This window comes from Leucoraja erinacea, chromosome 36 (genome assembly GCF_028641065.1).
Source record: "Leucoraja erinacea ecotype New England chromosome 36, Leri_hhj_1, whole genome shotgun sequence".
Classification (NCBI taxonomy): domain Eukaryota; kingdom Metazoa; phylum Chordata; class Chondrichthyes; order Rajiformes; family Rajidae; genus Leucoraja; species Leucoraja erinaceus.
In genome coordinates this window covers 10,128,025-10,155,655 of record NC_073412.1, presented here as the reverse complement: position 1 = coordinate 10,155,655, position 27,631 = coordinate 10,128,025, and the positions used below count along the sequence as shown (strand labels likewise).

The window sequence follows — 27,631 nt, the reverse complement described above, 5'->3', positions numbered from 1 at the left end:
ACTTGTGCTGTCCAGGTGCTGTCTCCACAGTTTGTATGTTTGCTCCATGGGTTTTCTCCGGGTAGGTTAATTACCTGCTGTAAATTGTCCCTAATGTATGCAATGAAATTGGTATATGGGTGATCGCTGGGCATCGTGGACTCTGTGGGCTGAAGTGCCTGCTTCCATGTTGTACCTCTAAACTAAAGAGGCCATTCAGCCCACTTCTATCCTAACTTCCAGTGCTGGGTCCACGTGCAGCTTCCATGTGGGTTTCCTACATGTGCTGCAAGTTTTGGTCTACAAATTTGAGGAAGGACATTCGTTCTATTGAGGGAGTAATTCCTGGGATGACAGAGTTAATTCCTGGGATGACAGGACTGGGCTTGTATACTCTGGAATTTAGAAGGATGAGAGAGGATCTCTCTCGAGAGTTGATTGCAATAGTCGAAACAGGGCGGACCACGTGAAGGTTGCAATCTTCCACCCCAAGAGGGGATCTTATTGAAACATATGGGGTGGGAGATTGGTCAGCCATGCTTCAACGAATGCAATCAACCTGCTGTGCACTGATTAGATCAAATAGAACAAGTTGTCCTACAACTTTAGGCTGTACACGTCGTATGCAAGAAGAAGAAAATTGAAACATATACGATTATTAAGGGTTTGGATACGCTAGAGGCAGGAAACATGTTCCCGATGTTGGGGGAGTCCAGAACCAGGGGCCACAGTTTAAGAATAAGGGGTAAGCCATTTAGAACGGAGATGAGGAAAAGCTTTTTCACAGAGAGTTGTGAATCTTTGGAATTCTCTGCCTCATAAAGCAGTGGAGACTAATTCACTGGATGCTTTCAAGAGAGAGCTAGATGGGGCTCTTAAAGATAGCAGAGTCAGGGGATATGACAATAAGGCACGAACGGGGTACTGATTGTGGATGATCTACCATGATCACATTAAATGGCGGTGCTGGCTCAAAGGGCCGAATAGCCTACTCCTGCACCTATTGTCTATTGTCTTTTCCTACATCCCAAAGACTTGCAGGATAATTGGTAATTATAGAGGGTCTCTGGTGTGGGTGGGTGTCAAAGGAATCAATGGGAGTGATGGGAATACAAGGAGAAAAATTGGTATGTATAGGATTAGTGGGTGGTTTAAATGTTAGTGTACACTAGATGGGCCGAATGGCTTGTTTTTATACCGTCCAACTCCGACTCCAATGCACAAGATCATGCAGAACCCCAGGAAAAAGGAACTTATCTACAGAGCAATTCTCAGCCCATTTTTCCATTTCAAATGACCTTAATCATTTTTATCAAGGCACTTTCAATCCTACTTGCTATTTTTCTTATTTTAATTGCCTCTGCAATTGACTCGCCCTGTTTGAATTGGATGGATGGATTGAGTTGATGTGGAAGTACATGAATAAACATTGATCCTTCATTGAATTGACAGGAATTATTTTAAGTAACAAAAAACATTCCTGCAATCTTCGAATTACTCATCCGTGGAGTATCCCATGCCAAGACACTTTGGATGTAGCAATCCCGACCTTCCATGTAGTGAATAATTGTACCAGCTGTCATGAGTTACAAGAGAGTAGCGTGGAATCGAGGAGAGTTCCTTGTTTTCTTGCATTGCTCAATAGAGATTGGCTTGGTTTAGTTTAGATATACAGCGTTGGAGCCCCCACAATTAAAATGTGGGTTACGGAAATGACTGAGACCTTGCATTTGGAAAGAATAAGATTTGTCTTAATAGACCAAGTGCAGACCCGTTGGGTCTGTTCCCCCAACGTGCGGTTGTGGGGGGGGAGGCGGCATGCAGCGTCACACACACTAATTACCCCCCCCCCACCCCTCCCGCACTCACGCTAATGGAGGGGAGAGATGGGGCAGAGACACAGAGAGAGGGGCAAGAGAGAGAGAGGGTGTGGCGAGGAGAAGAGGGAGGGTGGGTGAGAGAGGAGGATAGGGAGAGGAGAGGGGGGAAGAGGAGAGGGGGGGGAAGAGGGAGGGGGGGAAGAGGGAGGGGTGGAAGAGGGAGGGGGGGAGAGGGAGGGGGGGAAGAGGGAGAAGGGGGTTGGGGAGAGAGAAGAGGAGGGGGGGAGGAAGAGGAAGGGGGGGAAGGAGGAAGGGGGGGGGGACAGAGGAGGGGGGGAAGAGGGAGAGGGGGAGGAGGAGAGGAGGGGAGGGAGAGAGGAGAAGAGGAGGGAGGGGAGAAAGGAGGGAGGGATGGGGAGGAGAGAAACGAGGGGGGGGGGTGAGGGGGGGAAAGAGGAGGGGGAAGAGAGGAGGGGGGGGAAGAAGGAAGAGGGAGAAGCGGGGGGAGAGAGAGAAGAGGAGGGGGGAGAAGAGGAGGGGGGGGAGAGGAGAGGGGGGAAAGAGGAGAGGGGGGGAAGAGGAAAGGGGAAGAGAAGAGGAGAGGGGGGGAAGAGGAGAGGGGGGGAAGAGGGAAGGGGGGGAAGAGGAGAGGGGTGGGGGAGGGGGGGGTAGAGGAGAGGGGGGGAGAGAGGAGAGGGGGGGAAGAGGAGAGGGGGGGGAAGAGGGAGGGGGGGGGAAGAGGGAGGGGGGAAGAGGAGAGGGGGGAAGAGGGTGAGAGGGGGGGAAGAGGAGAGGGGGGAAGAGGAGAGGGGGGGGGAGGAGAGGGGGGAGGAGGGGGGGAGAGGAGGAGGGGGGAGAGCGAGGAGGGGGGGAAGAGGAGAGGGGGGGGAGAGAGGAGAGGGGGGGGAAGAGGGAGGGGGGAAAGAGGGAGGAGGGGAAGAGGAAGGAGAGCGGGGGAGGGCGAGGGGGGCGGAGGGAGAGGGAGGGGGGAGAGGGAGGAGAAGAGGAGGGAAGGGCGGATACGAAGGAGGAGGGGGGAGAGAGAAACGAGGACGGGGTGAGGAGGAAGAGAGGGGGGGGGAAAGGAGAGGGGAGGGGAAGAGGAGAGGGGGGAAAAGAGGGAGGGGGGGAAAAGGGAGGAGGGGGGGGAAGAGGGAGAGGAGGGGGGGGAACCGAGAGCAGAGGGCCCGAGAGGAGAGGGGGGAAGAGGAGGGAGATGGGGGGAAAGAGGAGAGGAGGGGGAAGAGGGACTCGGGGGGGGGGGGAAGAGGAAGGGGAGAGGCGGGGGAAGAGGGAGAGGGGGGGAGAACTACTGAGGGAGGGGGGAAGAGGAAGGGGGGGGAAGAGAAAGAGGGGGGGAAAGAGGAGAGGGGAAGAGGGAGGGAGGGAAGAGGGAAGGGGCCGGGGAGGGGGGAGAAGAGGAGAGAGAGGAAGGAGCCCGAGAGAAAAGGGAGAAAGGAGACGAGCGCGGGGAAGATGGAAGGGCTGGGAGGGGGGGAAACGAGGGAGGGGGTGGGGGGGAAAGAGGGCAGGGGGGGAGAGGAGAGAGAGGAGAGAAGGGAGGAGGAAGGAGGGGGGGGAGAGGGAGGGGGGAGAAGAGGAGGGGGAGAGGGCGAAAGGGGAAAGAGGGAGAGGGAGGGAGGAAGAGGAGGGGGGGAAGAGGAGGTAGACCGCATAAGGATGAAAGGAGAAGAGGAAGGGGGGGGAAAGAGAGGGGGGGGGGAAGAAGAGGGAGGAGGGGGAGAGAGGGGGAGAGGGGGGAAGAGGAGAGGAGGGGGGGCAAGCAGGGCAGAAGGAGAGGGGGGGAGAGCGAGGAAAAGGAGGGGGGGAAGAGGAAAGGGGGGGGGAAAAGAGGAGGAGGGGGGGGTAGGAGAGGAGAGGAGGAGGGGGAGAGGGGGGAGGAGAGAGGAGAGGGAGGGGGAGGGGACAGGGCCGGCATTGACCCGCCTGCTGGGGGCGAGCCATTGTTGCGGCGGCGGCGGGGGACGACGAGACGGGAGGGTGAGAGGAGAGAAGGAGGAAGGAGGCAGGGAGTGAGTGAGGGGGGGAGGGAGGGGGAGGGCCTGGCCGGCGGACGGGACGGGAGGAGCTGCCGGCGCCGCAGCCAGAGCTGACAGCGAGGAGTGAGTGAGGATGGCGGCGGAGCTGACGGCCGAGGAGGAGCAGGTAGGAAGAAGCGGCGGCCCCGGGGGGGCAGGGGGAGGGAGAGAGACAGACCCGGCTCCCCCACAGCCCGACAGGCGGGCCCCGGCCGGGGGAGACGGGCCCGACCCGACCCGACCTCCCGGCGGCTCCTCTCACAGGCCCGGCCCCCGCTAACACCAACACCAACCCCCCACCTCACTACACTCTCCTTCACTCCCTCTACTCTCTCCTCTAGTCTCCCTTCTACTTACCCCTCCACCCTCTACCCTCCACTTCCCCTCCCCTCCCACTCACTCCCTCCCACTCCCATCCCCCCCCCTGCCTCCCCCCTCACTCTCCCTACTATTCCTCTCCCTCTCCCTCTATCCCATCACTTTCCATACCCTTCTCCCTTCCCTCTCACTCCCCCTCACTCCCTCTCCCCTCCCTCACTCTCCTCTCCTCTAGTCCCCCTCCATCCTCTCCCTCCCCTCTATCCCCTCACTCCCTCTCGAGTCCCCCCTCCCATCCTCTCCCCTCCTCTTCCCCTGCCTCCACCCTCACTTTATCCTAGGTCTCCCCTTACTCCCCCCCACCCCTCCACCCCTCCCATCCACCCCTCCCATCCCCTCTCCTGCCTTCCCCTCCTCCCCCTCCTTAGTCTAGGCTCCCTCCATCTTCTCCCCCTCCTCTATCCCCTCACTTTCCTCATCTCCCTACTTACCTTCTCCTCCTCCCCTCTTATACCTTCTCCCCCCTCCCCTCTTATAGGCTCCCCCCCCACCACCCCATACCCTCAAACTGCCTCACCCCCTCGTACCCTCTCCCCCAACCATCCCATAGCCTCTCCCTCCACCTGGTTGTTTTCCGGCTCTGGGTTGATGGAGGGAGTGGACCGTACGTGTGGCTGGCCGGTGTTTGTACTGAAATTGAAAAGGCATTTCCTGCAGAATCCATTTGTTCGCTCAGAAAAATGCCACCATGGTAGCTTGATCATTATTGTACAAAGTTATAGAGACATTCGGTAATCAAGTGACAGAAATCTTCGTAAATGAAAGAACTATCTATATCGTAATATTTTTTTGTTCTGGTTTATTTAAAATCCACTCCACTTCTGTGACTCACACACAAAGAGTCGTCAGGCTTAGGATCCATCAAAGATCTTATCGCTCTAAGATCTTTGGGCTCCATCGTGGATACAAAGTTTTGAGCTGGGATTCCCAAGTGACTTTCCGTGTGGGCGGTGGTGTGGTGAGATGTGCTCTTTGATCCTCATGAGGTAGTCGGTCTTATCGTGGCATCTTGAACGATACGGAACTACCTCTGACTTCTTTCTGCAGTTCTTTCCTACCTCTGGCTTTGTTGCGCACCAGATCTTTCTCAACCAACTTCTCTCGCACGCGTTACCCAATCACATTGCTGTCCCTGGGAGCCGTAGACTCAAGGAACTGCAGATGCTGGTTTAGAAGAAAAAAAGTCACACAGTGCTGGAGTAAACCAACGGGTCAGACAGCTTCTGTGGAAGACATAGTTTCCAGTTGAGACCCTTCGGCAAGAGAGTCAAGAGTGTTTTATTGTCATATGTCCCGAAACGGAACAATGAAATTGTTACTTGCAGCAGCACGATATATGGATATATATCATAGAACAAATACAAAAACAATGCCCCGCAAGATACACAGTTTGCGAGTCAGACAGCATCTCTGGGGGAAAGGATAGGTGATGTTTCGGGTTGAGTCTGAAGAAGGGTCTCGACCTGAAACGTCACCAATTTCTTTTCTCCAGAGATGTTGTCATTCCCGTTGAGTTACTCCAGCATTTTGTATCTATCTTTGCTTTAAACCAGCATCTGCAGTTCCTTCCTAAACAATGCCCCCTAATGCCCCTTTCCCACTAAGGCGATTTTTTTTAGGTTACTACAGGCGACTAGGCTGTCACCACATGGTCGCTGGGGTGTTGCCTGTACGATCGTGAGTAGTCTCCTCAGTCGCCCAAAGAATCGTAGCGTTTTTCTGGTCTCCGCTGGATTTTGAAATGTTCAAAACTCTTTAGCAACAGTCGGCTTGTCGTATGTTGTCGCCAGGGTTAGGTAGGTTGTCGACGGTGCTGACTTTGGTGAATTCCATTGGCGACTACCTACGGGTACCGGCCACTGAATTATTTTGGCGACCTGCCACGACCATGATAGTCGCTGGCAGTCGCCGGGAAAATCACCTAAGTGGGACGGCCCATAAGTCTCTGTAGTTTGGAGCTCATTTGGAGGTGGTAGTGTTAAATAGGCTGATGGTCAGACTGTTTGCTCTCCTGATTCCTTAGTACTAACATTGACCTAGTTTTCAAGAGAGAGTAAAAGGGCCTGTCCCACTTAAGGGCCTGGATTTTGAAATGTTCAAAATCTTTTGGCGACCATGATATGACGCTGGCGGTCGCTGACAAAAATCGCCAAGTGGGACAGGCCCTTAGATTTAGCTCTTTGGACTAAGGGGATCAAGGGATATGGGGAAAAAAGCCATAACAGGGTACTGAATTTGGGTGATCAGCCATGACCATAGGCTTGAAGGGCCGAATGGCATACACCTGCACCTATTTTCTTTGTTTCTATGTTTCTAATTTCACAAGCGTACAATTAATTCAAACATCCTTCGAGAGCACTAATGCCTTCAGGCTCCAGTTTCACTTCCTCACCCTCTGTTATTCTAACTAAATCTACACTTTCTGCAACATGTTTCCACACTGTTGCCTGGCAGTCAGTGTCAGCTGAGGAGCAGGACATTTAGTGGGGGTGCAAGACTGTCCTATCTGCCTCCACTGTCCTGCCAGGCGTAGTGGTGGAGGCAGGTGTGATGGGATTCAGGAGGCTTTTAGATCGGGTGTGTAGAAAGGAACTGCAGATGCTGGTTCATGCCAAAGTTTGACACAAAGTGCTGGAGGAACTCAGCGGGTCGGGCAGCATTTCTGTAGAAAAAGGATGGGTGATGTCTCGGGTCTAGATGACGGGTCTTGTCCCAAAATGTCAATTGTCCGGTTCCCTCCACAGATGTAGCCTTACGGCTGAGGTTTGTTTCTTGCTTGCGTTGAGGTGGCGTTGTCTTCACACTGAGGAGATGCAACCGAGGGTTTTGGTTTATTATTGTCACATGTATTTGTTCTGCCCGCTATCCAAACCGGTCAGACATGCCGTGCACAATCAGGTCAAACTCAAGTATAATAGATAGAGCCAAGAGGAAGATGCAGAGTATATGCCCCAGCATTTTGGTGCATCAGTGCCTCAGACAAAGTCCAATGTCTGCAATGGGAAGACCATGTTATCAGGCAGAGGGGTAGGATCTATTCCTGAGTCTGGTGGTGCACGCTATCAAAAATGTGTCATCCGTGACTGTGCCACACGGCGGATGCTTTCTCGAGGTGTCGCGGCTGAGAGACCCGTCCAAAGGGTGAAGTCAAGTCACTTTTATTCTTATAGTACATTTAAAAAACAACTCTCGTTGACCAAAGTGCTTTACATTGGTAGAGGTACTAACGTTATACAACATTGGTTCATAGATTAAGTACATACATATAGCCCTCCCTCAGAGGACGTCAAGAAAGGCTTGAGAGTAAAGATCTCGACTTAAAAGAGTTGATGGAGGGGGCAGTTCTGATGGGAAGAGGGGATGCTGTTCCCCAGTCTCGGAGCTGCAACTGCAAAGGCGCGGTCGCCCCTGGGCTTATGCCTAGACCGCGGGATGGCCAGTAACCCCATGTCGGCCGATCTGAGGGTCCTGGAGGTGCTCAGCGGTCAGTGGGTCCGGGAACCCGCCCAAAGTCTTGTTGGTCAGCGGGTCCGGCGGTTGGTGGGACCGCTGACCCTCCCGAACGCTGGTCAGACGGCATAACCGGGAGGGAACTGGAGACGTCGGCTGTGAGGAGCAAGGGCCGGTAGGAGTGTGAACGAGGTAACGCCTTCAGCGTTTTCAAGGTCGGCCGCAGAAGGCACCCCTGGGACACAAATATAGCCGGGCGACGAGAGGAGACGGCAACTGATTCAGTTCACGAGCGTGTCGGCCGACTGGAATTTGGACTTTGAATAATGCTCCCCAAAATGTCGGCGCCCGCACGTGTAATATATGCAAAATGAAGTTCACTTTGCAGTCACACGTGTGGCAAATAAAGCAGTATTGAAGTATTGATCTTCTGCCAGACGGTAACAGGGAGATTAAGGAATGACTGGGGTGAAATACGTTTTTGATTACGTTGACTTTTTCCGAGTCAGTGTGAATTGTAGATGGAGTCAGCTGTGGGAAGTCTGGCTTGTGTGATGGACTGGGCTACATCTACAATTATTCTCTGCCATTTCTAATGGTATTGGGCAGAGCTGTTCCCAGACCAAGCTGTGAAGCTACCCGACAGTAAGCTTTCAATGTGCATCTGTGGAAGTTTGTAAGTATCACTGGAGTGTCTGAGTTTCCTCAGACTCCTCAGGAAGCAGGGCCATCTTGGCTGTCACATCAACGTGGTTGGTCCAGACAGATCAACGACAGATCATTGGTAACATTAATGCTCTCCGTGGTCGCTGATTAAGGCATGTACTCCACCACACTTCCTGAAGTCAATAACTAGCTGAAGAAGAGTCTCGAACCGCAACATCACCTGTCCTTCTTCCATGGTGGCACAGTGGTGCAGCGGTAAAGTTGCTGCCTTACAGCGCCACTGACCCAGGTTCGATCCTGACTACAGGCGCTGTCGGTACGGAGTTTGTACATCCTCCCTGTGACCACGTGGGTTTTCTCCAGGTCTCCCACATGCCAAAGATAATAGACAATAGGTGCAGGAGTAGGCCATTCGGCCCTTCGAGCCATTCAATGTGATCATGGCTGATCATGATCAAGTTGTACAAGTTTGTAGGTTAATTGGCTTCAGTAAAATTGTAAATTGTCCCGAGTGTGCAGGATGGTGTTAGTGTACGGGGTGATCGCTGGTCGGCGCGGACTTGGATGGCTGAAGGGGCTGTATCTGCACTGTATCTATAAAGAATCGTGCCATAGAGGGAGTACAGAGAAGGTGCACCAGACTGATTCCTGGGATGGCAGGACTTTCATATGAAGAAAGACTGGATAGACTTGGTTTGCACTCGCTAGAATTTAGAAGATTGAGGGGGGATCTTATAGAAACTTACAAGATTCTTAAGGGGTTGGACAGGCTAGATGCAGGAAGATTGTTCCTGATATTGGGGAAGTCCAGCCACAGGGGGTCACAGTTTAAGGATAAGGGGGAAATCTATTTTAGGACAGATGAGTTTTCACACAGAGAGTGGCCCTTCTGGAATGGCTAACAGAAAGTAGTTGGGGTTCATTGGCTATGGGGAGTTAGATGTGGCCCTTGGCAGGTACAGGATACTGAGGATACTGAGGTGGATGATCAGCCATGATCATATTGAATGGCGGTGCAGGCTCGTAGGGCCGAATGCCTACTCCTGCACCTATTTTCTGTGTTTCTATTAAGCCTAAAGTCTAATGATGCTGCCTAACTCATTGAGTTACTCCAGCACTTTGTCTCTATCTTTGGTATAAACCAGCATCTGCATTTCTTTGTTTTGCAACTAGCTACCTGTAGGAGAGGGTATTGTCCTGGCAGCATGTCACTAAGCTCTCTATGTCCTTCCTGTCCTCTGTCTCGTCATTGTTCGCGATCTGCAGTGGTGCCAGCTGCAAACCCGTAGACTGTATTGGAGCCGAATCTGGTCGTACAGTCGTGAGTGTAAAGGGGGTATCGCGGGAACACTGAGAACGCATCCTTGCAGGCCACCAGTGGCCTGTTTGATAGCCTCTTTACAGAGTTATTGTGGAGGGGTGTTCATAAGTTCAGCCCATCAAGTCTACTCCACCATTCAATCATGGCTGATCTATCTATCCCTCTCAACCCCATTCTCCTGCCTTCGCCCCATAACCCCGACACCCGTACTAATCAAGAATCTGTCTGTCCCCACCATCCATTGACGACTTCCACGAACGTCAGTCGTGAGGAGGAATTTCTTTAGTCGGAGGGTGGTGCATCTGTGGAATTCCAAGGAATTCCACATATGCACCACCCTCTGACTAAAGAAGTTCCTCCTCATCTCCTTGCTAAGGGTATGTCCTTTTATTCTGAGCTTACGTCCTCTGGTCCTAGACTCTTCCACCAGTGGAATCATCCTCTCCAAATCCACTCTATCCAGGCCTTTCACTACTCGAATGTTGTTACCTGTCCTCGAGGATTGAGGGATGAAGATCTCATGAAGAAGTCATTCCTGCTGGATGTGTAGGAAGGAACTGCAGATGCTGGTTTACTGGAAGATGGACACAAATTGCGGAAGTAACTCAACAGGACAGGCAGCTTCTCTGGGTAGAAGGAATGGGTGACGTTTTGGGTCAAGACTCTTCTTCAGACTGAGTCAGGAGAGAGGGAGACACAGAGATATGGAAGGGTAAGGTGTGGCAAAGAGGGATCAAAGGCGACGAAGATCAAGAAAAAATGTGTTCCTGCTGGATGCTTTGGCAAGTGAAGACTGGGCTGGAGTTGGTGGCCATAGAAACATAGGAGGTGCAGGAGTAGGCCATTCGGCCCTTCGAGCCAGCACCACCATTCATATTTCAGCTTTCCCCCCATATCCCTTGGTTCCATTAGCCCTAAGAGCTATATTCAACTCTCTTGAATACATCCAGTGTATTCAGAACCTTTTCCTTTCCCCCTTCTGTCCAGCGCTGACAGATATTGATGGCTTCTCCCTTCAAGGTCAGCCATTGATCAATGCTGTGGATTGTGAGGAAGTGTCAGAACCCGGAGTGATAGACTGTCGGACGTGTCTGCCGAGCGGACTAGTGTCAGTCGATGTTAAACTGACCCCCTCCTTCTCTTCAAAACAGATTTGCAACAGTCACAGATATCCTGCGTGCTATTGATTGCAGGATGATCTGCACCTCACAAACTAGGTAGCATTGATCAATCATTGCAATGTGTTCAATGATAAATCAGTTCCAACATTCTGGGACTTCTAGTCACTGAATATAAAGGGTGCGGTGGCATGAGGGCATTGTCCATGCAGAAACATAGACACATAGACAATAGGTGCAGGAGCAGGCCTTTCGGCCCTTTGAGCCAGCACCGCCATTCAATATGATCATGGCTGATCACCCCGTTCCTGCTTATCCCCCATATCCCTCGATTCCATTAGCCCTAGAAGCTGAATCTAACTAGATGCTGAGATTGTGAACTCGGGTGTAATGCTGAGATTTAATGGTCCAATGGTTTCAATGGTTCCTTAATTAGCGCGTGTGCCAAGGTGCAGTGAGATTATTTTCTTGCATACAGACCAGTAAGTTTATTGCTTAGTGCAATCCCCGGATGGAACAATGGACCATGGAGGACCCGACGTGGGGAGGGGGGGAGGAACAAAGGTGGTACTTTGTAAGCACCCTTTAGAGACAAATGACAATAGGTGCAGGAGTAGGCCATTCGGCCCTTCGAGCCAGCACTGCCATTCAATGTGATCATGGCTGATCATCCACAACCAGTACCCCATTCCTGCCTTCTCCCCATAATCCCCTGACTCCGCTATTTTTAAGAGCCCTATCTAGCTCTCTCTTGAAAGCATCCAGAGAACCTGCCTGAGGCAGAGAATTCCACAGACTCACCTGAAGAAGGGTTTCGGCCCAAAACGTTGCCTATTTCCTTTGCTCCATAGATGCTGCTGCACCCGCTGCCTTTCTCCAGCATTTTGTCTACCTCCACAGACTCGCCACGCTCTCTGTGAGAAAAAGTGTTTCCTCGTCTCCGTTCTAAATGGCTTACCCCTTATTCTTAAACTGTGGCCCCTGGTTCTGGACTCCCCCAACATCGGGAACACGTTTCCTGCCTCTAGTGTGTCCAAGCCCTTAACAATCTTTATTGGCGAATATTTGCATACCTTGCGTTCGCAAACAAAGAATTTCACTGTGACATCACATGTGACAATGAAGTATTTATTAGTTCATAGTACATAATGAATTAATGAACGAACAAGTTTATTGGTCAAGTATGTACACATACAAGGAATTTGCCTTGGTGCTCCGCTCGCAAGCAACAACATGACATACAGTTAACAATTAAGAATGAAACATAAAACTTTAAAACATTAATAATAAAACATTATAGTTTAAACAGGTGAATGAAATAAAATTCCAGAGCAAAAGGAGGCTACAGATATTTGGGTTATTGAGTAGAGCTACTGCTCGTGGAAAAAAGCTGTTTTTATGTCTGGCTGTGGCGAGTTTGACTGTCCGGAGTCGCCTTCCAGAGAGAAGTGATTCAAAGAGTTTGTGGCCAGGGTGACAGGGGTCAGAGATGATCTTGCCCGCTCGCTTCCTGGCCCTTGCAGTGCACAGTTTGTCAATGGAGGGAAAGTTGCAGCCAACAACCTTCTCAGCTGATCGGACGATTCGCTGCAGCCTCCGGATGTCGTGCTTGGTGGCTGAGCCAAACCAGACCATGATGGAGAAGGTGAGGACAGACTCTACGATGGCCATGTAGAATTGGACCATCATTGCCTGTGGCAGATTGTGTTTCTTCAGCTGCCTGTTTGACTGTGGCATAGAAACAGCCCACGGGGTCCCTATAGAAGAGTCACCAAGTCACCAGGTGTTGGCACCATTGCCCATTACCAACTACAGCTGGCCATAAAGACCTGTTGCAGACATTGCCTCCGTCTGGCCATCCTGTTGCCCTGCTCCTCGCCCGGCTACCTTCAACCGTCGTGCCATCTTCCACCTTCAACCTGTGGGTTTTATGTCCTGCCTGTTGCTTATTTCTCAATGAAGGTAGACACAAAATGCTGGAGCAACTTAGCGGGACAGGCAGTATCTCTGGAGAGAAGGAATGGGCGACGTTTCAGGTCGATACTCCTCTTCTAAAACGTCACCCACTCCTTCTCTCCAGAGATGCCGCTGAGCCACTCCAGCATTTTGTGTCTATCTTCGGAGTAAACCAGCATCCTGCAGTTCCTTCCTACACATTTTTCAATGCGAGGATCCGAGGTGCACAAAGATTAATTATCAACCAAGTGTGGACAACCCAGCCTTTCTCACCATGACTCATCCCAGCACTGTTGGTTTTATTGGGGAGTGCTGGCAACCGGAGCAAAATGCCTTCTTGTTGAGTCACCTGGAAAATTGTAGCTTGTTGTAAAGGTCAGTACTTGGACAACGTGGGCCAAGCCCTGTCCAGAACAGCTTCCATCCCCAAACACAACTCCCCTCACAGCCAAGGAAGAGGATATTCTAAAGCAGTTAACTATCTTGAGCGATGAGCCATTGTGGATGAAGGTGCGGACGTCATAGATATGTGGAGGCAAGGAACTGCAGATACCGGTTAATACACAAAAGGACACAAAGTGCTGGAGTAACTCACGCGGGTCAGGCAGCATCTCTGGAGAACATGGTTAGGTGAAGTTTCACAGAGTGCTGGAGTAACTCAGCGGGTCGGGACCATTCTTTAAACTACCGTGTAAATATACGGGCACGTGTCTGAAGAACGGTCCCGACCCAAATCGCCTGTCCACCTTCTCTAGAGATGTTGTCTGACCCAGACCTGCAAAAATCTCTTCAAAATGTTGTCTGACCCGCTGAGTTACTCCAGCACTTGGTGGCCTTTCAAGGAAATAGCTCATTGTGGACCCTATCCACTCAGAATGAGTTGATAGGACATTTATTTAAGGTTTATAAAATTCTAAAAGATCCAGACCAAAGCAAAAAGGAAGGATCTATTTTCCTCGGTAAAATAAATTGGATCGATGGATATGAAGTAATTGGTAACAGGATGTGGGCGTCACGGTGGCGTAGCGTTAGAGTTGCTGCCTTACAGCGGCCGAGACCCGGGTTCGATCCACACTGTGAGCGCTGCTTGTACGGAGTTTGTACAAGCTTCCCATGACCTGCGTGGGTTTTCCCCGGGATCTCCCGTTTCCTCCCACACTCCAAAGACGTTCAGGTTTGTAGGTTAATTGGCCCGGTATAATTGTAAATTGTCCCTAGTGTGTATAGGATAGTGTTAGTGTGCAGGGATTGCTGGTCAGCGCAAACTCAATAGGCTGAAGGGCCTGTTTCCGCACTGTATCTCTAAATTAAACTCAACCTCATATGGGCTCACAGTGTAGGCAGTCCCTGCGTCAGCTACCCGGGACCTACCTGTGAAGCCGATTTCTCCTCCAGTCACAACCATCCAAGTGACGTATTATATTGCTTCGCTTAGTTAGAGATACAGCCCGGAACACAGGCCCTTCTGCCCACTGTGGCCGTGCTGACCAAAGATCACCGCGCACTAAAACTTGGGACAATTTACAATTTTACCAAACCAATTCACATGCAAATCTGCACGTCTTTGGGGTGTGGGAGGAAACTGGATCACCTGGAGAAAACCCACGTGGTCACGATGAGAAGGTACAAACTCCATACAGGCAGCATCCGTAGTCAGGATTGAACCTGAGTCCCCGTCAGTCACTGTAAATCGGCAACTCTACCGCTGCGCCACCGTGATGCCACACTTTACTTTACAGGACTGGTTGCTTGTCACCATAACTTTACTGCTACAGTATTAGTGACCAAGGGCATGTCACTAGAACGTGGGTCAGATCGAACCCGGGTCTCTTGTGCTGTAAGGCAGTAACTCTACTGCTTCGCTGCACCATGGTTGAACATGCACTTGCTGTAAGAGTAAAAACAAGGCACTGCAGATGCTGGTTTACAGCGAAGGACTTAAAGCGCTGGAGTATCTCAGCTGGTCAGGGAGCATCCCTGGAGAACATGGATAGGTTGCGTTTTGCATTTTCGTCCAAGACCCTTCGGGCTGATTTGGGGGGGGGGGGAGAGAGGGGGGGGGAGAAAGCTGTTTCTAGATGTAAATCTTTAAATCTTTCATTTCATTGAATAATTACTCATGAATAAACTAATGGAATCTATCCCGTTTTCCCTCGTAATTGAGTGCTGTGAAACATTTGACCATTACTCGCTTGAAAAATGCAGGGAAAAAATGGGTGTGGGAGAATTTGCACAAAGTGAGGATTCCATGAGTCAGGTCATTTGTAGCCCAGGAGCCTCTGCAAAATCATTGCTTCAGCAAGCCGACCACTTGAAATGAGGCCAACTTCATCTGTTACCTAGGGCTGACTACCTATGACATGGTACATGGGTGTATGGAACAAGCTGCCAGAGGAGGTAGTTGAGGCAGGCACCATAACAGCATTTAAAAGACACTGTACATGGATAGGACCGGTTGAGAGGGACATGGGTCAAACGGGGGCAGGTGGGACTAGCTTAGACGTGGCATCTTGGTGGACATGCACGAGTTGGGCTGAAGGGCCTGTTTCCATGCTATATGATTCTATACAGTGTAGAGCCCATTAGAGCTGGTTGTCGGAGGGGGGTGGCGGTTCCAGACAGGAGGATACAGCCTTGACCACACTGCGTGAGGGGAGAATGGTGCAGTCGGAGTACATTCAGCGGATATTTTTAAGGCAGAGATAGATAGATTCTTGAGGTGCGGGTGTCAGAGGTTATGGGGAGAAGACAAGAGAATGGGGTTGTGAGGGAGAGTAGACATGATGGGCCGAATGGCCTAATTCCACACCAATTCCTTATGATTTGCAGCTGAGGCTTGCTGCAGCAACTGAGCAGGCCAGGGGGTGGACAGAGAAACAGTTGACATTTTAGACATAGCTATTTCCCCACAAGCCATCAGGCTATTAAACCTGGCTTGGACAAAACTCTGATTATTAATAACCCATTATCTGTTATTTGCACTTTATCAGTTTATTTATTCATGTGTGTATATATTTATATTATGGTATATGGACACACTGATCTGTTTTGTAGTAAATGCCTACTATGTTCTGTGTGCTGAAGCAAAGCAAGAATTTCATTGTCCTATCAGGGACACGTGACAATAAACTCACTTAAACTTGAACTTGAGAATAGACACAAAGTGCTGGAGTAACTCAGAGGGTCAGACAACATACATGGAGAAAAGGAATAGGTGACATTTCTGATTGGAACCCTTCTTTAAACCCAGTTTGCAAAAGGGTTTTGATCCGAAACGTCACCTTCCTTTCCTCCAGAGATGCTGCCTGACCTGCTGAGTTACCCCAGCATTTTACGCCGATCTTCGGTATAAACTGGCATCTGCAGTTTCTTCCTACACTTTCAGACCTGGAACCCTTCTTCAGACAGAGAGCGAGAAAGCAAGGTAGACTCAGTAGCACAGAAGGTTGGGTGATGTACATTGCACATTGTCACCTCTCTAAGGGCAGAGATGGGGGAACACACGTAGACTTTTCCCAGGGTCGAGGAATCAAGAACCAGAGCATTTAAGGTGTAAGAGGAAAGATTTACTAGGAACCCTGAGGGACAACTTTTTCACATACAGCGTAGTCGGTACATGGAACAAGATGCTTGAGGAAGTAGTTAAGCAGGTTCTATAATGACATTTTAAGACATTTGGACAGGGGCATTGGTCGGAAAGGTTTAAGGGGATACCAATGGGACTAGCTTTGATGTGTATTTTGGATGGAAATAGACAGTTCCATGTGTCTACACTTTTATTATTTTTCTTTTCACATGATGGATGAATAGTGTAATACAGTTGCCAGCAATACCAACACACTGTAAACCTATAAAGACACACAGTGCTGGAGTAACTCAGCGGGTCAGGCAGCATCTCTGAAGAACAGGGGTAGGTGACATTTTGGGTCGAGGGCTTCAGACTCATGAGTTGGGTTGAAGATAGATACAAAATACTGGAGTAACTCAGCGGGACAGGCAGAGAGACGGAATGGGTGACGTTTCGGGTCGAGACCCATCTTCAGAGTTGGGTGGACTGGGCAGTTTCTGTGCTGTGTGCCTGACCCCATGTATGTTTAGGTGTGTGTTTATTCGAAGGTAAGGGGCGGAAAGAGCCCTTTAGCTACAGGGCTTTGGTTGAGTAAAGAGGATATGAAAGGGTTGTATGTTATTTGACGAACGTATCTCAGGCTTGGACGTGGGGAGTGGAGCGAGGACTGGTGGCTGGGTAGCAGTGGACACCCTGTGGTGTGTCTCTAATTAATAGAGACCCTGTGACTGGCAGAATAAACACTGCAGGCAGCTCCGTCTGACCAGACGGCTTGCCCGAGTGTCACGCACACACTCAGCAGCTGGTTCACACTTTCAGTTTTACTTGGGGAGAGAGTTTCTCCCTCCAGCTTCCCGTTTGAGACTGTTTCTCCGCGCCTCAGTTCACAAGATGTTGTCAGAAACTTCATTTTCGGCCCAGGCAGCGCGAGTGAAAATTGCGAACCGTTTTTTCATTTTGTAAAACAATTTTTAAAAAGCGCTTCCTGCCCAGTGATGAGTAATTTCAGTGGAGACTATTTGCTGTGAACCACAACACATTCTCCATTTCAGGAAGCCATGTTGGGCAGTTCAGGCGAGCTGTCGCATTAATGATTTTGTTTTTCTCTTTGGAGTCGTTGCTGTCACTGATGTGGAGAGCGAAGAGGGGAGGTGTTCATGTTCTTAAGTTCTAGGAGCAGAATTAGGCCATTCGGCCCATCACGTCTACTCCTCCATTCAATAACACAGAGAGTGGTGAATCTGTGGAATTCTCTGCCACAGAAGGTAGTTGAGGCCAGTTCATTGGCTATATTTAAGAGGGAGTTAGATGTGGCCCTTGTGGCTAAAGGGATCAGTGGGTATGGAGAGAAGGCAGGTACAGGATACTGAGTTGGGTGATCAGCCATGATCATATTGAATGGCGGTGCAGGCTCGAAGGGCCGAATGGCCTACTCCTGCACCTATTTTCTATGTTTCTATAATGGCTGATCTATCTTTCCCTCATAACCCCATTCTCCTGCCTGCTCCCCATAACCCATGACACCCGTGTTAATCAAGAATCTTTCAATCTCCACCTTAAAAATATCCATTGATGGCCTCCACAGCCGTCTGTGGCAATGAATTCCACCCTCTGACTAAATTCCTCCTCGTGCCCTTTCACAAGGTACATCCTTTTATTCTGAGGCTATGGCCTCTGATCCTAGACTCTCCCACTAGTGGAAACATCCTCTCCACATCCACTCTATCCAAGCCTGCTCTGGAATACCAAGTCACAATGCTACTGCTCTCCGCAATCTCGGAGGTTGGGGAGAGACTTGATAGAAGCATATAGAATAATGAGAGGCATAGATAGGGTAGACAGCCCGAACCTTTTTCCCAGTGTGGAGATGTCCAACACCACACAGGCACAGCTAGGTGAGAAAGGGAAAGTGTATTAGAGGCGTACAGGGCAGGTTCTTTTATACAGAGGGTGATGGGGCTTGGAGCACATTGCCCAGGGTGGTGGTGGTGGTGGGGGCAGATACAATAGTGTTGTTTATAAGGCTTTTGGATAGGCAATTGGAAGTGCAGTGAATAGAGGATCATGTGCAGGCTGATGAGTTTAACTTGGCTTCATGTTCGGCACGGACATTGTGGGCCGAATGGCCTGTTCCTGTTCTGTAATGTTCTATGTACAGGGGTGGGTTCAAGTTCTTGAGTTGTCGGCCCACTATATCTATGCCAAACATTGTACTTATCTATACTAGTCCCATTAACCTATATTAGGTCTGTGGCCTTTGATGCCTTGGATATTCAAGTGGTTATCTAGATGCCCTTTAAATTGTGTGATCATATCCGATTCCATCTCCACCTCTGGCAGCAAGTTCTAGATGTCAGCCACTGTATGAAACATTCACCTCTGATCCGTCCGAAACTTCCTTTTCTCTTTTTAATCCCAGGCAAGGGTGTCTTAAACAAGAGGGCTTAGGTTTAAGTTGAGATGGAGGATGTTTCGGAGAGATCAGAGGGGAATGTTTTTCTTACAGAGTGGTTGATCTCTGGAACTCACTGCCAGAGGAGGTGGTAGAATCACAATATTACTAAAGATAGACACAAAGTGCTGGAGTAACTCAGCGGATCAGGCAGCACCTCTGGAGAAAAAGGATGGGTGACATTTCGGGCCAGGACCCTTCTTCAGACTGTTCAGACATAATATTACTATCTACCCCATCTATGCATATAACATAGAACAGTACAGCACAGGAACAGTCCCGTCCGACCACAATGTCTGTGTCGAACACAATGCCAAATGAAGCCTGTCTCCTCTGCCTGCATTCGATCCAGATCTCTCCATTCCCTGCATTTCCATGTGCCTATCGACAACCCTCTTAAATGCCACTGCTGTATCTGCCTCCACCCCCACCCCTGGCAGCACGTCCTGGCCCCCACCATTCTGTTTTTAAAAAACTTGCTCTGTGCATCTCCCTTAAACTTTGCCCCCTATTTCACCTTAAAGTTGTACATGCTAGTCTTTGACATCCACCCTGGGAAATAGGTTACCTATGCATCTCATAATTTTAGTTTAGTTTAGAGATACAGCGCGGAAACAGGCCCTTTGGCCCACTGAGTCCGCCCCGTCCAGTAATCCCCGCACACTAACGCTACCCAACACACACTAGGAACGATTTACACGGACACCGAGCCAATTAACCGACTCATCTACGTCTTTGGAGTGTGGGAGGAAACCGACGATCACGGAGAAAACCCGTGTGACCACAGGGAGACGTACAAACTCCGTACAGACAGCACCCGTGGTCAGGATCGAACGCGGGTCCCTGGCGCTGTAAGGCAGCAACTCCACCGCTGCTCCAGAAAGTCCCCCGAACCCACAAAACTGGAGTGTTGTCCAGTCTCCCTTGTTCTCGTGAGACCACTGTAGATGGAGCCTGCACTAGAGGTGGAGGAGGAGTGTGCCAGTGCTCACACACCACCCGTCTGTGGACGTGGCTGCACCTTCCACTCTGGCTTCGTCAGCCACCTGAGAACCCGCCACACCTCGAAGCTGGAAGAATGCCGAGAGGCTGCCGGAGAACGGGGGGCGGTGACTTCACAACCCAGATTGTTTAGTTTAGTTTAGTTCAGTTTAGTTTAGAGATACAGCATGGAAACTTCGGCCCACCGGATCCGTGCCGACCTGCGATTCCCGCACATTAACACTGTCCTACACACACCAGGGACAATGTTTACATTTACACCAAGCCAATTCACCTACAAACTTGTGTGTCTATGGAATGTGGGAGGAAACCGAAGATCTCGGAGAAAAGTCACGCAGGTCACGGGGGGAACGTACAAACTTCGTACTGACAGCACCCATAATCGGGATTGTGAAATGAATTTGGCTGAAAACCTCAGAAGATAGACACAAAAAGCTGGAGTAACTCAGCGGGACAGACAGCATACGTTACGATAGAACTTTATTTATCGCAGGTTCTATCATATCGTATGCCATCTGACCAGCGGAGTTACTGCAGCTTTTTGTGTCTACTGAGATTTTCAGCCTGGTTCATTTCACAATCTGAGTTGTGGACCCACTGCCCAACAGCGGCTTTCTCCCCACCTACAACACCGCCCCCATCTCTGGAGGGAAGGAATAGATGATATTTCTGGTCGAGACTCTTCTTCACTCGACCCAAAAATGTCACCTTTCCCTCCTCTCCAGAGATGCTGTCTGACCCCCTGAGTTACTCCAGCTTTTTGTGTCTATTTTCAGTTTAAACCAGCGTCTGCAGTTCCTTCCTGCACACAAGGCTGTAAAATCTGGTCTTCCAGGCAGCACTGGTGCGGGCCAGCGGCATCAAGCAGGAAGCTGCCTTGACATTGCTTGTAGCCAAGAGACATCCGACATTCCCCTCTGATCAACTCGATCAGACTCTCGACAAAAGCACAAAAAAAAGTTGCTGGAAATCCAAAACGGATTTGAATTTTCACCATTTACTGCTCCCTATTCCATTCGTCAAGTCTGAACATTACCACCAAAGTGGGAAAGGGCAAGCATCCACATTCTACCCTGAATTCCTCCTCCATCACTGAACCATTCGAACGTAGACTTTAGACAGGAAACAGGCCCTTTGGCCCACCGTGTCCAGCCCGACCAGCGATCACCCCGCACACTGGCACCATCCCACACACTAGGGAGGGACAATTTACAATTTTACCAAAGCCAATTAATCTACAAACCTGTAGGCCTTTGTAGTGTGGGAGGAAACCGGAGCACCCAGAGAAAACCCACGCGGTCACAGGGAGAACGTACCAACGTAATCGGGATCAAACCCGGGTGTCTGGTGCTGCGCCACCTTGCCGCCCTCCCCCCCCCTCCCTGCCCCTCACCTGTTTCCACCTTTCACCTACCGGGCTTTGTCCTGCCCCTACCTCTCTACCAGCTTTTTCCCCGCCTACAACAAGCAGCCTGAAAAAGGGTCTTATCCCACCCGTCGTCAGGATAGAACCTGGATCTCAGGCAGCAACTCTACTGCTGCGCCCTCACTCCACAATCAGCCCGTACTCCAAGTCCCATGCAATATGATTCACTCTTAATTTACTGTGACCTTGAATGAAGGAGGCCCATTGTTCAGGGCGATTAGGGATGGGCAATAAGTAGGCTGCAGTGAGGAGCAGTGCATGCTGAGTGTAGACTTACAACAACACGTTTAACAGTAAGCTAGATCCAGCTAAAGCATGTCATTTAGAAAGATGAGGAGGAGGATCTTTATGGGCTTGTCCCACTTAGGCGATTTTTTGGGCAACTGGCGCAAAATTTTCAACATTCAAAATCTGTCGTAGGTTCTCGTAGGTGAATTCCATTAAAATTAATCCCTGGCAGTCGCCTAAAGAGTCGCCTAAATGGGACAGGCTCATTAGTCAGAGGGAGGTGAATCTGTGGAATTCATTGCCACATTTGGCTGTGGAGGTCGTCAATGGATATTTTAAAGGCGGAGATTGCTAGATTTTTGATCAGTACGGGTGTCGGGGGTTATGGGAAGAAGGCAGGAGAATGGGGCTGGTGGGAAAGGTAGATCAGGCTGTGATTGAATGGCAGAGTAGGCTTGATGGATCGAATGGTCTAATTCTGCTCCTTGAACTCAAGTATTTTCAACCACTGGACAAGATGCTGTCCACGAACTCTTGCTTTTCAGCCAACACAAAATACTGAAGTAACTCAGCGGATCAGGCAGCCTCTCTGGAGATCATGGATAGGTGACGTTTCAGATCGGGACCATTGTCCAGACCGATGTCTTTATTTGAGGGCAATTTTTTGTTGTTCAATTGAAAATAAAGAGCAGTTATTTTTGGAGAACAAAGAACTGAGAGAATGGAGCAGCTGGGCTTGTATACTGGAGTTTAGAAGGATGAGAGGATATCTCATTGAAAGAAACAAGATTGTTAAGGGCTTGGACACGCTAGGCATGAAACATGTTCCCGATGTTGGGGGAGACCAGAACCAGGGGCCACAGTTTAAGAATAAGGAGTAAGCCATTTAGAATAGAGACGAGGAAACACTTTTTCTCACAGAGAGTGGTGAGTCCGTGGAATTCTCTGCCTCAGAGGGTGGTGGAGGCAGGTTCTCTGGATGCTTTCAAGAGAGAGTTAGATAGGGCTCTTAAAAATAGCGGAGTCAGGGGAGATGGGGAGAAGGCAGGAACGGGGTACTGATTGGGGATGATCAGCCATGATCACATTGAATGGCGGTGCTGGCTCAAAGGGCCGAATGGCCTACTCCTGCACCTATTGTCTGTTGTCTATTGAACTACAGATAGAGTGGGACCACTGGCAAATTGGAGGAACAGCACCTCATATTTTGCCTGACCACCTCACAACTCCGTGGGATGAATAAATGATTTCTGTAATTTCCCCTCCCACTACTCCCTCGCCCCTTCCAGTCCTCCTCCGAGTTTAACTGTGTACATTGTTGCACCCCTTTCATTAACACATCTTCTCCAGCCAACAATGGGCCATTATGGACTCCACCCTGCCTTAGATAATCCATTGTCAGCCCCTGATTTGTTCTGGTCTTCTTTATCTTTCAGTCTGTAGAAGGATTCCAACCCATAGCTATTCCTTTTCTCCAGAGATGCTGCCTGACCCAGCATTTTGTGTCTACCTTCGATATAAACCAGCATCTGCAGTTCCCTCACGCACAAGGAACTGCAGATGTTGGTTCTGGAGTAACTGAGTGGGTCAGACAGCATCTGCGGAGAAATGGAAGACAGCCTGACCAGCAGTTATTCTTCTTTCTGCCACCTTTCAGAGCCCCTTTCAAAGCAAACACCCTTCCAGTGACTCCATCTACACTTCACGCTGCCTTGGCAAGGCCAGCAGCATAATCAAGGACGTCACACCCTGGTCACTCCCTCTTCTCCCCTCTCCCATCGGGCAGAAGGTTTAGGGCAGAAGCGTGAAAATGCACACCTCCAGATTCAGGGACAGTTTCTTCCCAGCTGTTATCAGGCAACTGAACCGTCCCACCACAACCAGACAGCAGTCCTGAACTACAATCTACATCATGGGTGACCCTCGGACTATCTCTGATCAGACTTTGCTGGCTTTATCTTGCACTAAATGTTATTCCCTTATCATGTATTGTCTTTCCACTGACTGGTTAGCACGCAACAAAAGCTTTTCACTGTACCTCGGTACACGTGACAATAAACTAAACTGAACAGAGATTCGATGTGTTGAAGCTTCCAGAATGTCGGGTTAATTTTACCCGATGGCAGAAGGCTTAGCTTGTGCTTTTAGGATGCAAAATAATGTGCTGTGAATAATACATAAAGCCAGAAAGTGCTTGGAAGTATTCCATGTAGAAGCAAACAACTGCAGATGCCGGTTTACAAAAAATGCACAGAGTGCTGGAGTAACTCAGCGGGGTTATGCAGCATCTCGGGAGAACATGGCTGCTTTCCATGTTCTCCACAGATACTGAAGAAAGGTATCCACCCGAAACATCACTATCCATTTTCTCCAGAGATGCTGCCTGACCTGCTGAGTTACTCCAGCACTTTGTTTCTTTTTTTGAAAGAATTACAATATAGGGGCCGCACGGTGGCGTAGCGGTAGAGTTGCTGCCCCACAGCACCAGAGACCCAGGATTAATCCTGACTACAGGTGCGGTCTGTACGGTGTTGAACGTTCTCCCTGTGACTGCGTGGGTTTCCCCCGGGTGCTCTGGTTTCCTCCCACACTCCAAAGACGTACAGGTTTGTAAGTTAATTGGCTTTGGTTAAAAAAACAACAAAATTCTCCCTCGTGTGTGGGATAGTGCTAGTCTACAGAGTGATCGCTGGACAGCGCAGACTGTGGGCCTGTTTCCAGGCTGTATCTCTAAAAGGCTTAAAAAGACAAATTTCATGTTATGTCTGATTTGGTACCGGTATTAAGTGAGACGTTTGTTTGTTGACTTGGGTAAACTGGAGCTATGCTGTGACTTCCCTGCTTGAACATTGGAGTCTTCCTTCAGGAGGTCAGTGAATGAGCAACGGTGGAGAGGGAGCAGCAGCCCGGGCAGACTCCGAGTTTGTCCACCCGTTGCTGGCAGGGCAGCATGTGTAACGTCCACTGACAGGCTCCGTGCACTGACTGGCAGACGGGTTCGCTGCTGCCCGCGGGTTTTTATTTTCACTGTTGCCCGTGCCGAACGTCAGCCGGGGTTGCAGCTTCAGCGTGGAGGAGGTGAGAGGTGTGTGGCAGACAGGGTGGCTGGACACTGAGGGCAGCAAAGACCTGGAATGGCCAACGTAGCCATGAGTTGTTGTTGAGCCTTGCTTTCCGTACATACGAAGCAGGTGGCCGTACATTGGCAAAGCTAAATCTGTGTGGATTTATCAGTGTTTCAATGGTACTGTATTGTTATGTACAGAGGTACAGTGATAATCTTTATTTTTAATCTTTATTGGAGGAAGCCCAATAAAATGCCTCAAAAAATGGCGTCGACAATAACACACGTGATAGAAACATAGAAACATAGAAATTAGGTGCAGGAGTAGGCCATTCGGCCCTTCGAGCCTGCACCGCCATTCAATATGATCATGGCTGATCATCCAACTCAGTATCAATTTTAATTGAAAGCCACCGCCCCACACTGTTTGTGACATCGTCATCATCTGCTGTCCTCTCTCTCTCTCTCTGTTATTTGAAGCCTACTTTGACCTAACTTTGTGTTCATTAGAAACAGGAACAAGAAGTATGGATGTAGAAACAAGGAACTGCAGATGCTGGTTTACCAAGGAAAGATGCAAAGAGCTGGAGTAACTCACCGGCTCGGGCAGCATCTCAGGAGAACATGGATAGTTGAAGTTTCGGGTTGGGACCTTTCTTCAGATTGAAGAAGGATCTGAAGGATCTGGAACGTCACCTATCCATTTGCTCCAGGGATGTTGCCTGACCCGCTGAGTTACTCCAGCTCTTTGTGTCTTTCCCACAAGAAGTTAGGGATTGTCTTTGCATTGATTGCCAGGAGGAGATGGGTCAGTTTTGATCGCCAACTGTTGAGGTTTGCCTGCCAATTATCGCTTATTGTAAAGAACTCTTATGTGCCACTTAGAAGTATCCTGTTCCTTAATAGATCAGTAAGGGATATCGTAATTAATGGATGGGAAAGGTTTAGACTGATATAAAAAAAACACAGCAAGGTGGAACTAGTAAAGATGGGGCATCTTGGTCTGCATGGGCAAGTTGGGCCAAAGGACCTATTTCCGTGCTGTATAACTCTATGACTCTAAATATCTCCAGGCCCGAGACCTGTAAAGGCTGTCCAGTGGCCCACATGTTGCAGTCCACAAGGGAACAGTGTTACTTGAAATGAGAGAAATCAACGATCATACCGCTGGGTTGTAAGGTACCGAAGTTGAGTTATGAGGTGCTGTACTTCCTCAGATCCTTCCTACTTTCCCGAACCAGCAGGGCCTCCTCTCTTGAAGTCATCTTCCCTTCACGGCGGCACTTGTCTGTCCTCTTGGGCGATAGTGATCCAGTTTTGGTCCTTTGCTCAACAACTCTTGTCAACAGAAGCTTGGCTCGCCACTACCAACTTTGCCATCTCTCGCTGTGTTACCGCAAGGTTCTGATCATTGCTCGCCTCTTTCGAGTGGAATCCATTTTGTGAATTGCTTGATATCCATTTTGTGAATTGCGTGACAAGTTCTTTTCAAATGAGGAGAAATCACTGGTAGTGAATACCCGGAGGGTGAAAAACGATTGGAAGAACTTTCTCAGAGAGATTTAGAAGGTTTCAGAAAAAATAAGATGAAACGGTGAAACATATGATGAAGAAACACATATGAAAAAATTAGCAAAGTCAGCCTGTGATTCACTTAATTAATGCAAGGGAATATGCACACCAATGCCTATGTCTCTTGAATGTCAACATTTTCCAGATTGTTATCCACTTTCATGTCAAAAAGATTGAGATGTTGTCTCTTATGCCTCATTCAATGCACGCAGTGACTCACCAGCTGCTGCTTGCATTTAAGTAATGGTTTTAATGGGTTAAAATGTCCCATGGCTCTTCAGAGTTCAAATCAAGTTGTACACTGTTACAATACGGAGTTAGGACAGACAAGAAGTTAGGTTTGAAGCAGCCCCTCCGGGTAGAGTTGCTGCCTTACAGCGCCAGAATCCTGGGTTCAATCCTGACTTCAGGTACAGCCTGTACGGAGTTTGTACGTTCTCCCCGTAACCTGCGTGGGTTTTCTCCGGGGGCTCCGGTTTCCGCCCACATACTAAAGACTTGTAGGTTAATTGGCTTCGGTAAGAATTGTAAATTGACCCTTGTGGGTAGGATAGTGCTAGTGTGCGGGGATTGCTGGTCGGCATGGACTCAGTGGGCCGAAGGGCCTGTTTCTGCGCTGTATCTCTAAACTAAACTGGACAGAGAGGTGATGAGCTTCCCGGTGGCAATTCTGAAGAAGATTAATAACTGAAGGCGTGGTCCCCAATATTGGAGTGATTAAAGTTGGGAATGTAAACACCAACGGGATTAGAGAAATCTTGGAAGGTTTTGGGCCTGGTTGAGGCAACGGAGGAAGGGTGAAGTTAGGACATGAACGGGTTTAAAAATAAGGACAACATTTTATAAATTACTTTTGGCCAGAGGGAATAATTTTGGAGGCACAAGAGACTGCAGAGTCTGGAATCTGGAGAAACAATCAATCTGCTGGAGGAACAGGAGCAGCTCTTGATCCATTGACAATGGTTGGGGTTCAGGGCTGGAGAAAACTTTAGACATGAACATTGTTGGACAGGCAAGGAATAATTTTGAATTTTAGACTGAAACAAGTCTCTTTTCCCTCAAGATAGACACAAAAAGCTGGAGTAACTCAGCGGGACAGGCAGCATCTCTGGAGAGAAGGAATGGGTGATGTTTCAGGTCCAGACCCTTCTTTCCTCTCAATGTGTAGGAAGGAACTGCAGATGCTGGTTTACACCGAAGATAGACACAAAAAGCTGATTAACTCAGCGTCTCTGGAGAGAAAGAATGGGTGACGTTTCAGGTCCAGACCTACATGAAGAAGGGTCTTGATTCAGATTCAGATTCAGATTCAATTTTAATTGTCATTGTCAGTGTACAGTACAGAGACAACGAAATGCATTTAGCATCTCCCTTGAAGAGCGACATAGCAAACGATTTGAATAAATAATAATAAGTGTCCGGGGGGGGAGGGGGGTGGTGATTGGCAGTTGTTGTTGAGTAGAGTGACAGCCGCCGGAAATCCGAAACGTCACCCATTCCTTCTCTCCAGAAATGCTGCCTGTCCCGCTGAGTTTCCAGCTTTTTGTTTCTTATCTTCTTTTTCCTCAAGATGTTCAGGGAGGAGCATTGAA

The 27,631-nt window shown here is 49.4% G+C and overlaps 1 protein-coding gene across 1 annotated transcript in view; it reads left to right on the top strand.

Annotated features, from left to right (window-relative positions):
* The first annotated feature begins 3,850 nt into the window (after window positions 1-3,850).
* ptpn9a (protein tyrosine phosphatase non-receptor type 9a) overlaps window positions 3,851-27,631 on the top strand; it is a 154,827-nt gene continuing 131,046 nt past the window's right edge. The window contains exon 1 of the mRNA XM_055662650.1: window positions 3,851-3,965. Within this exon, the coding sequence (XP_055518625.1) occupies window positions 3,933-3,965 (33 nt within the window). The 5' untranslated portion in view covers window positions 3,851-3,932. The remainder of the gene's footprint in view (window positions 3,966-27,631) is intronic.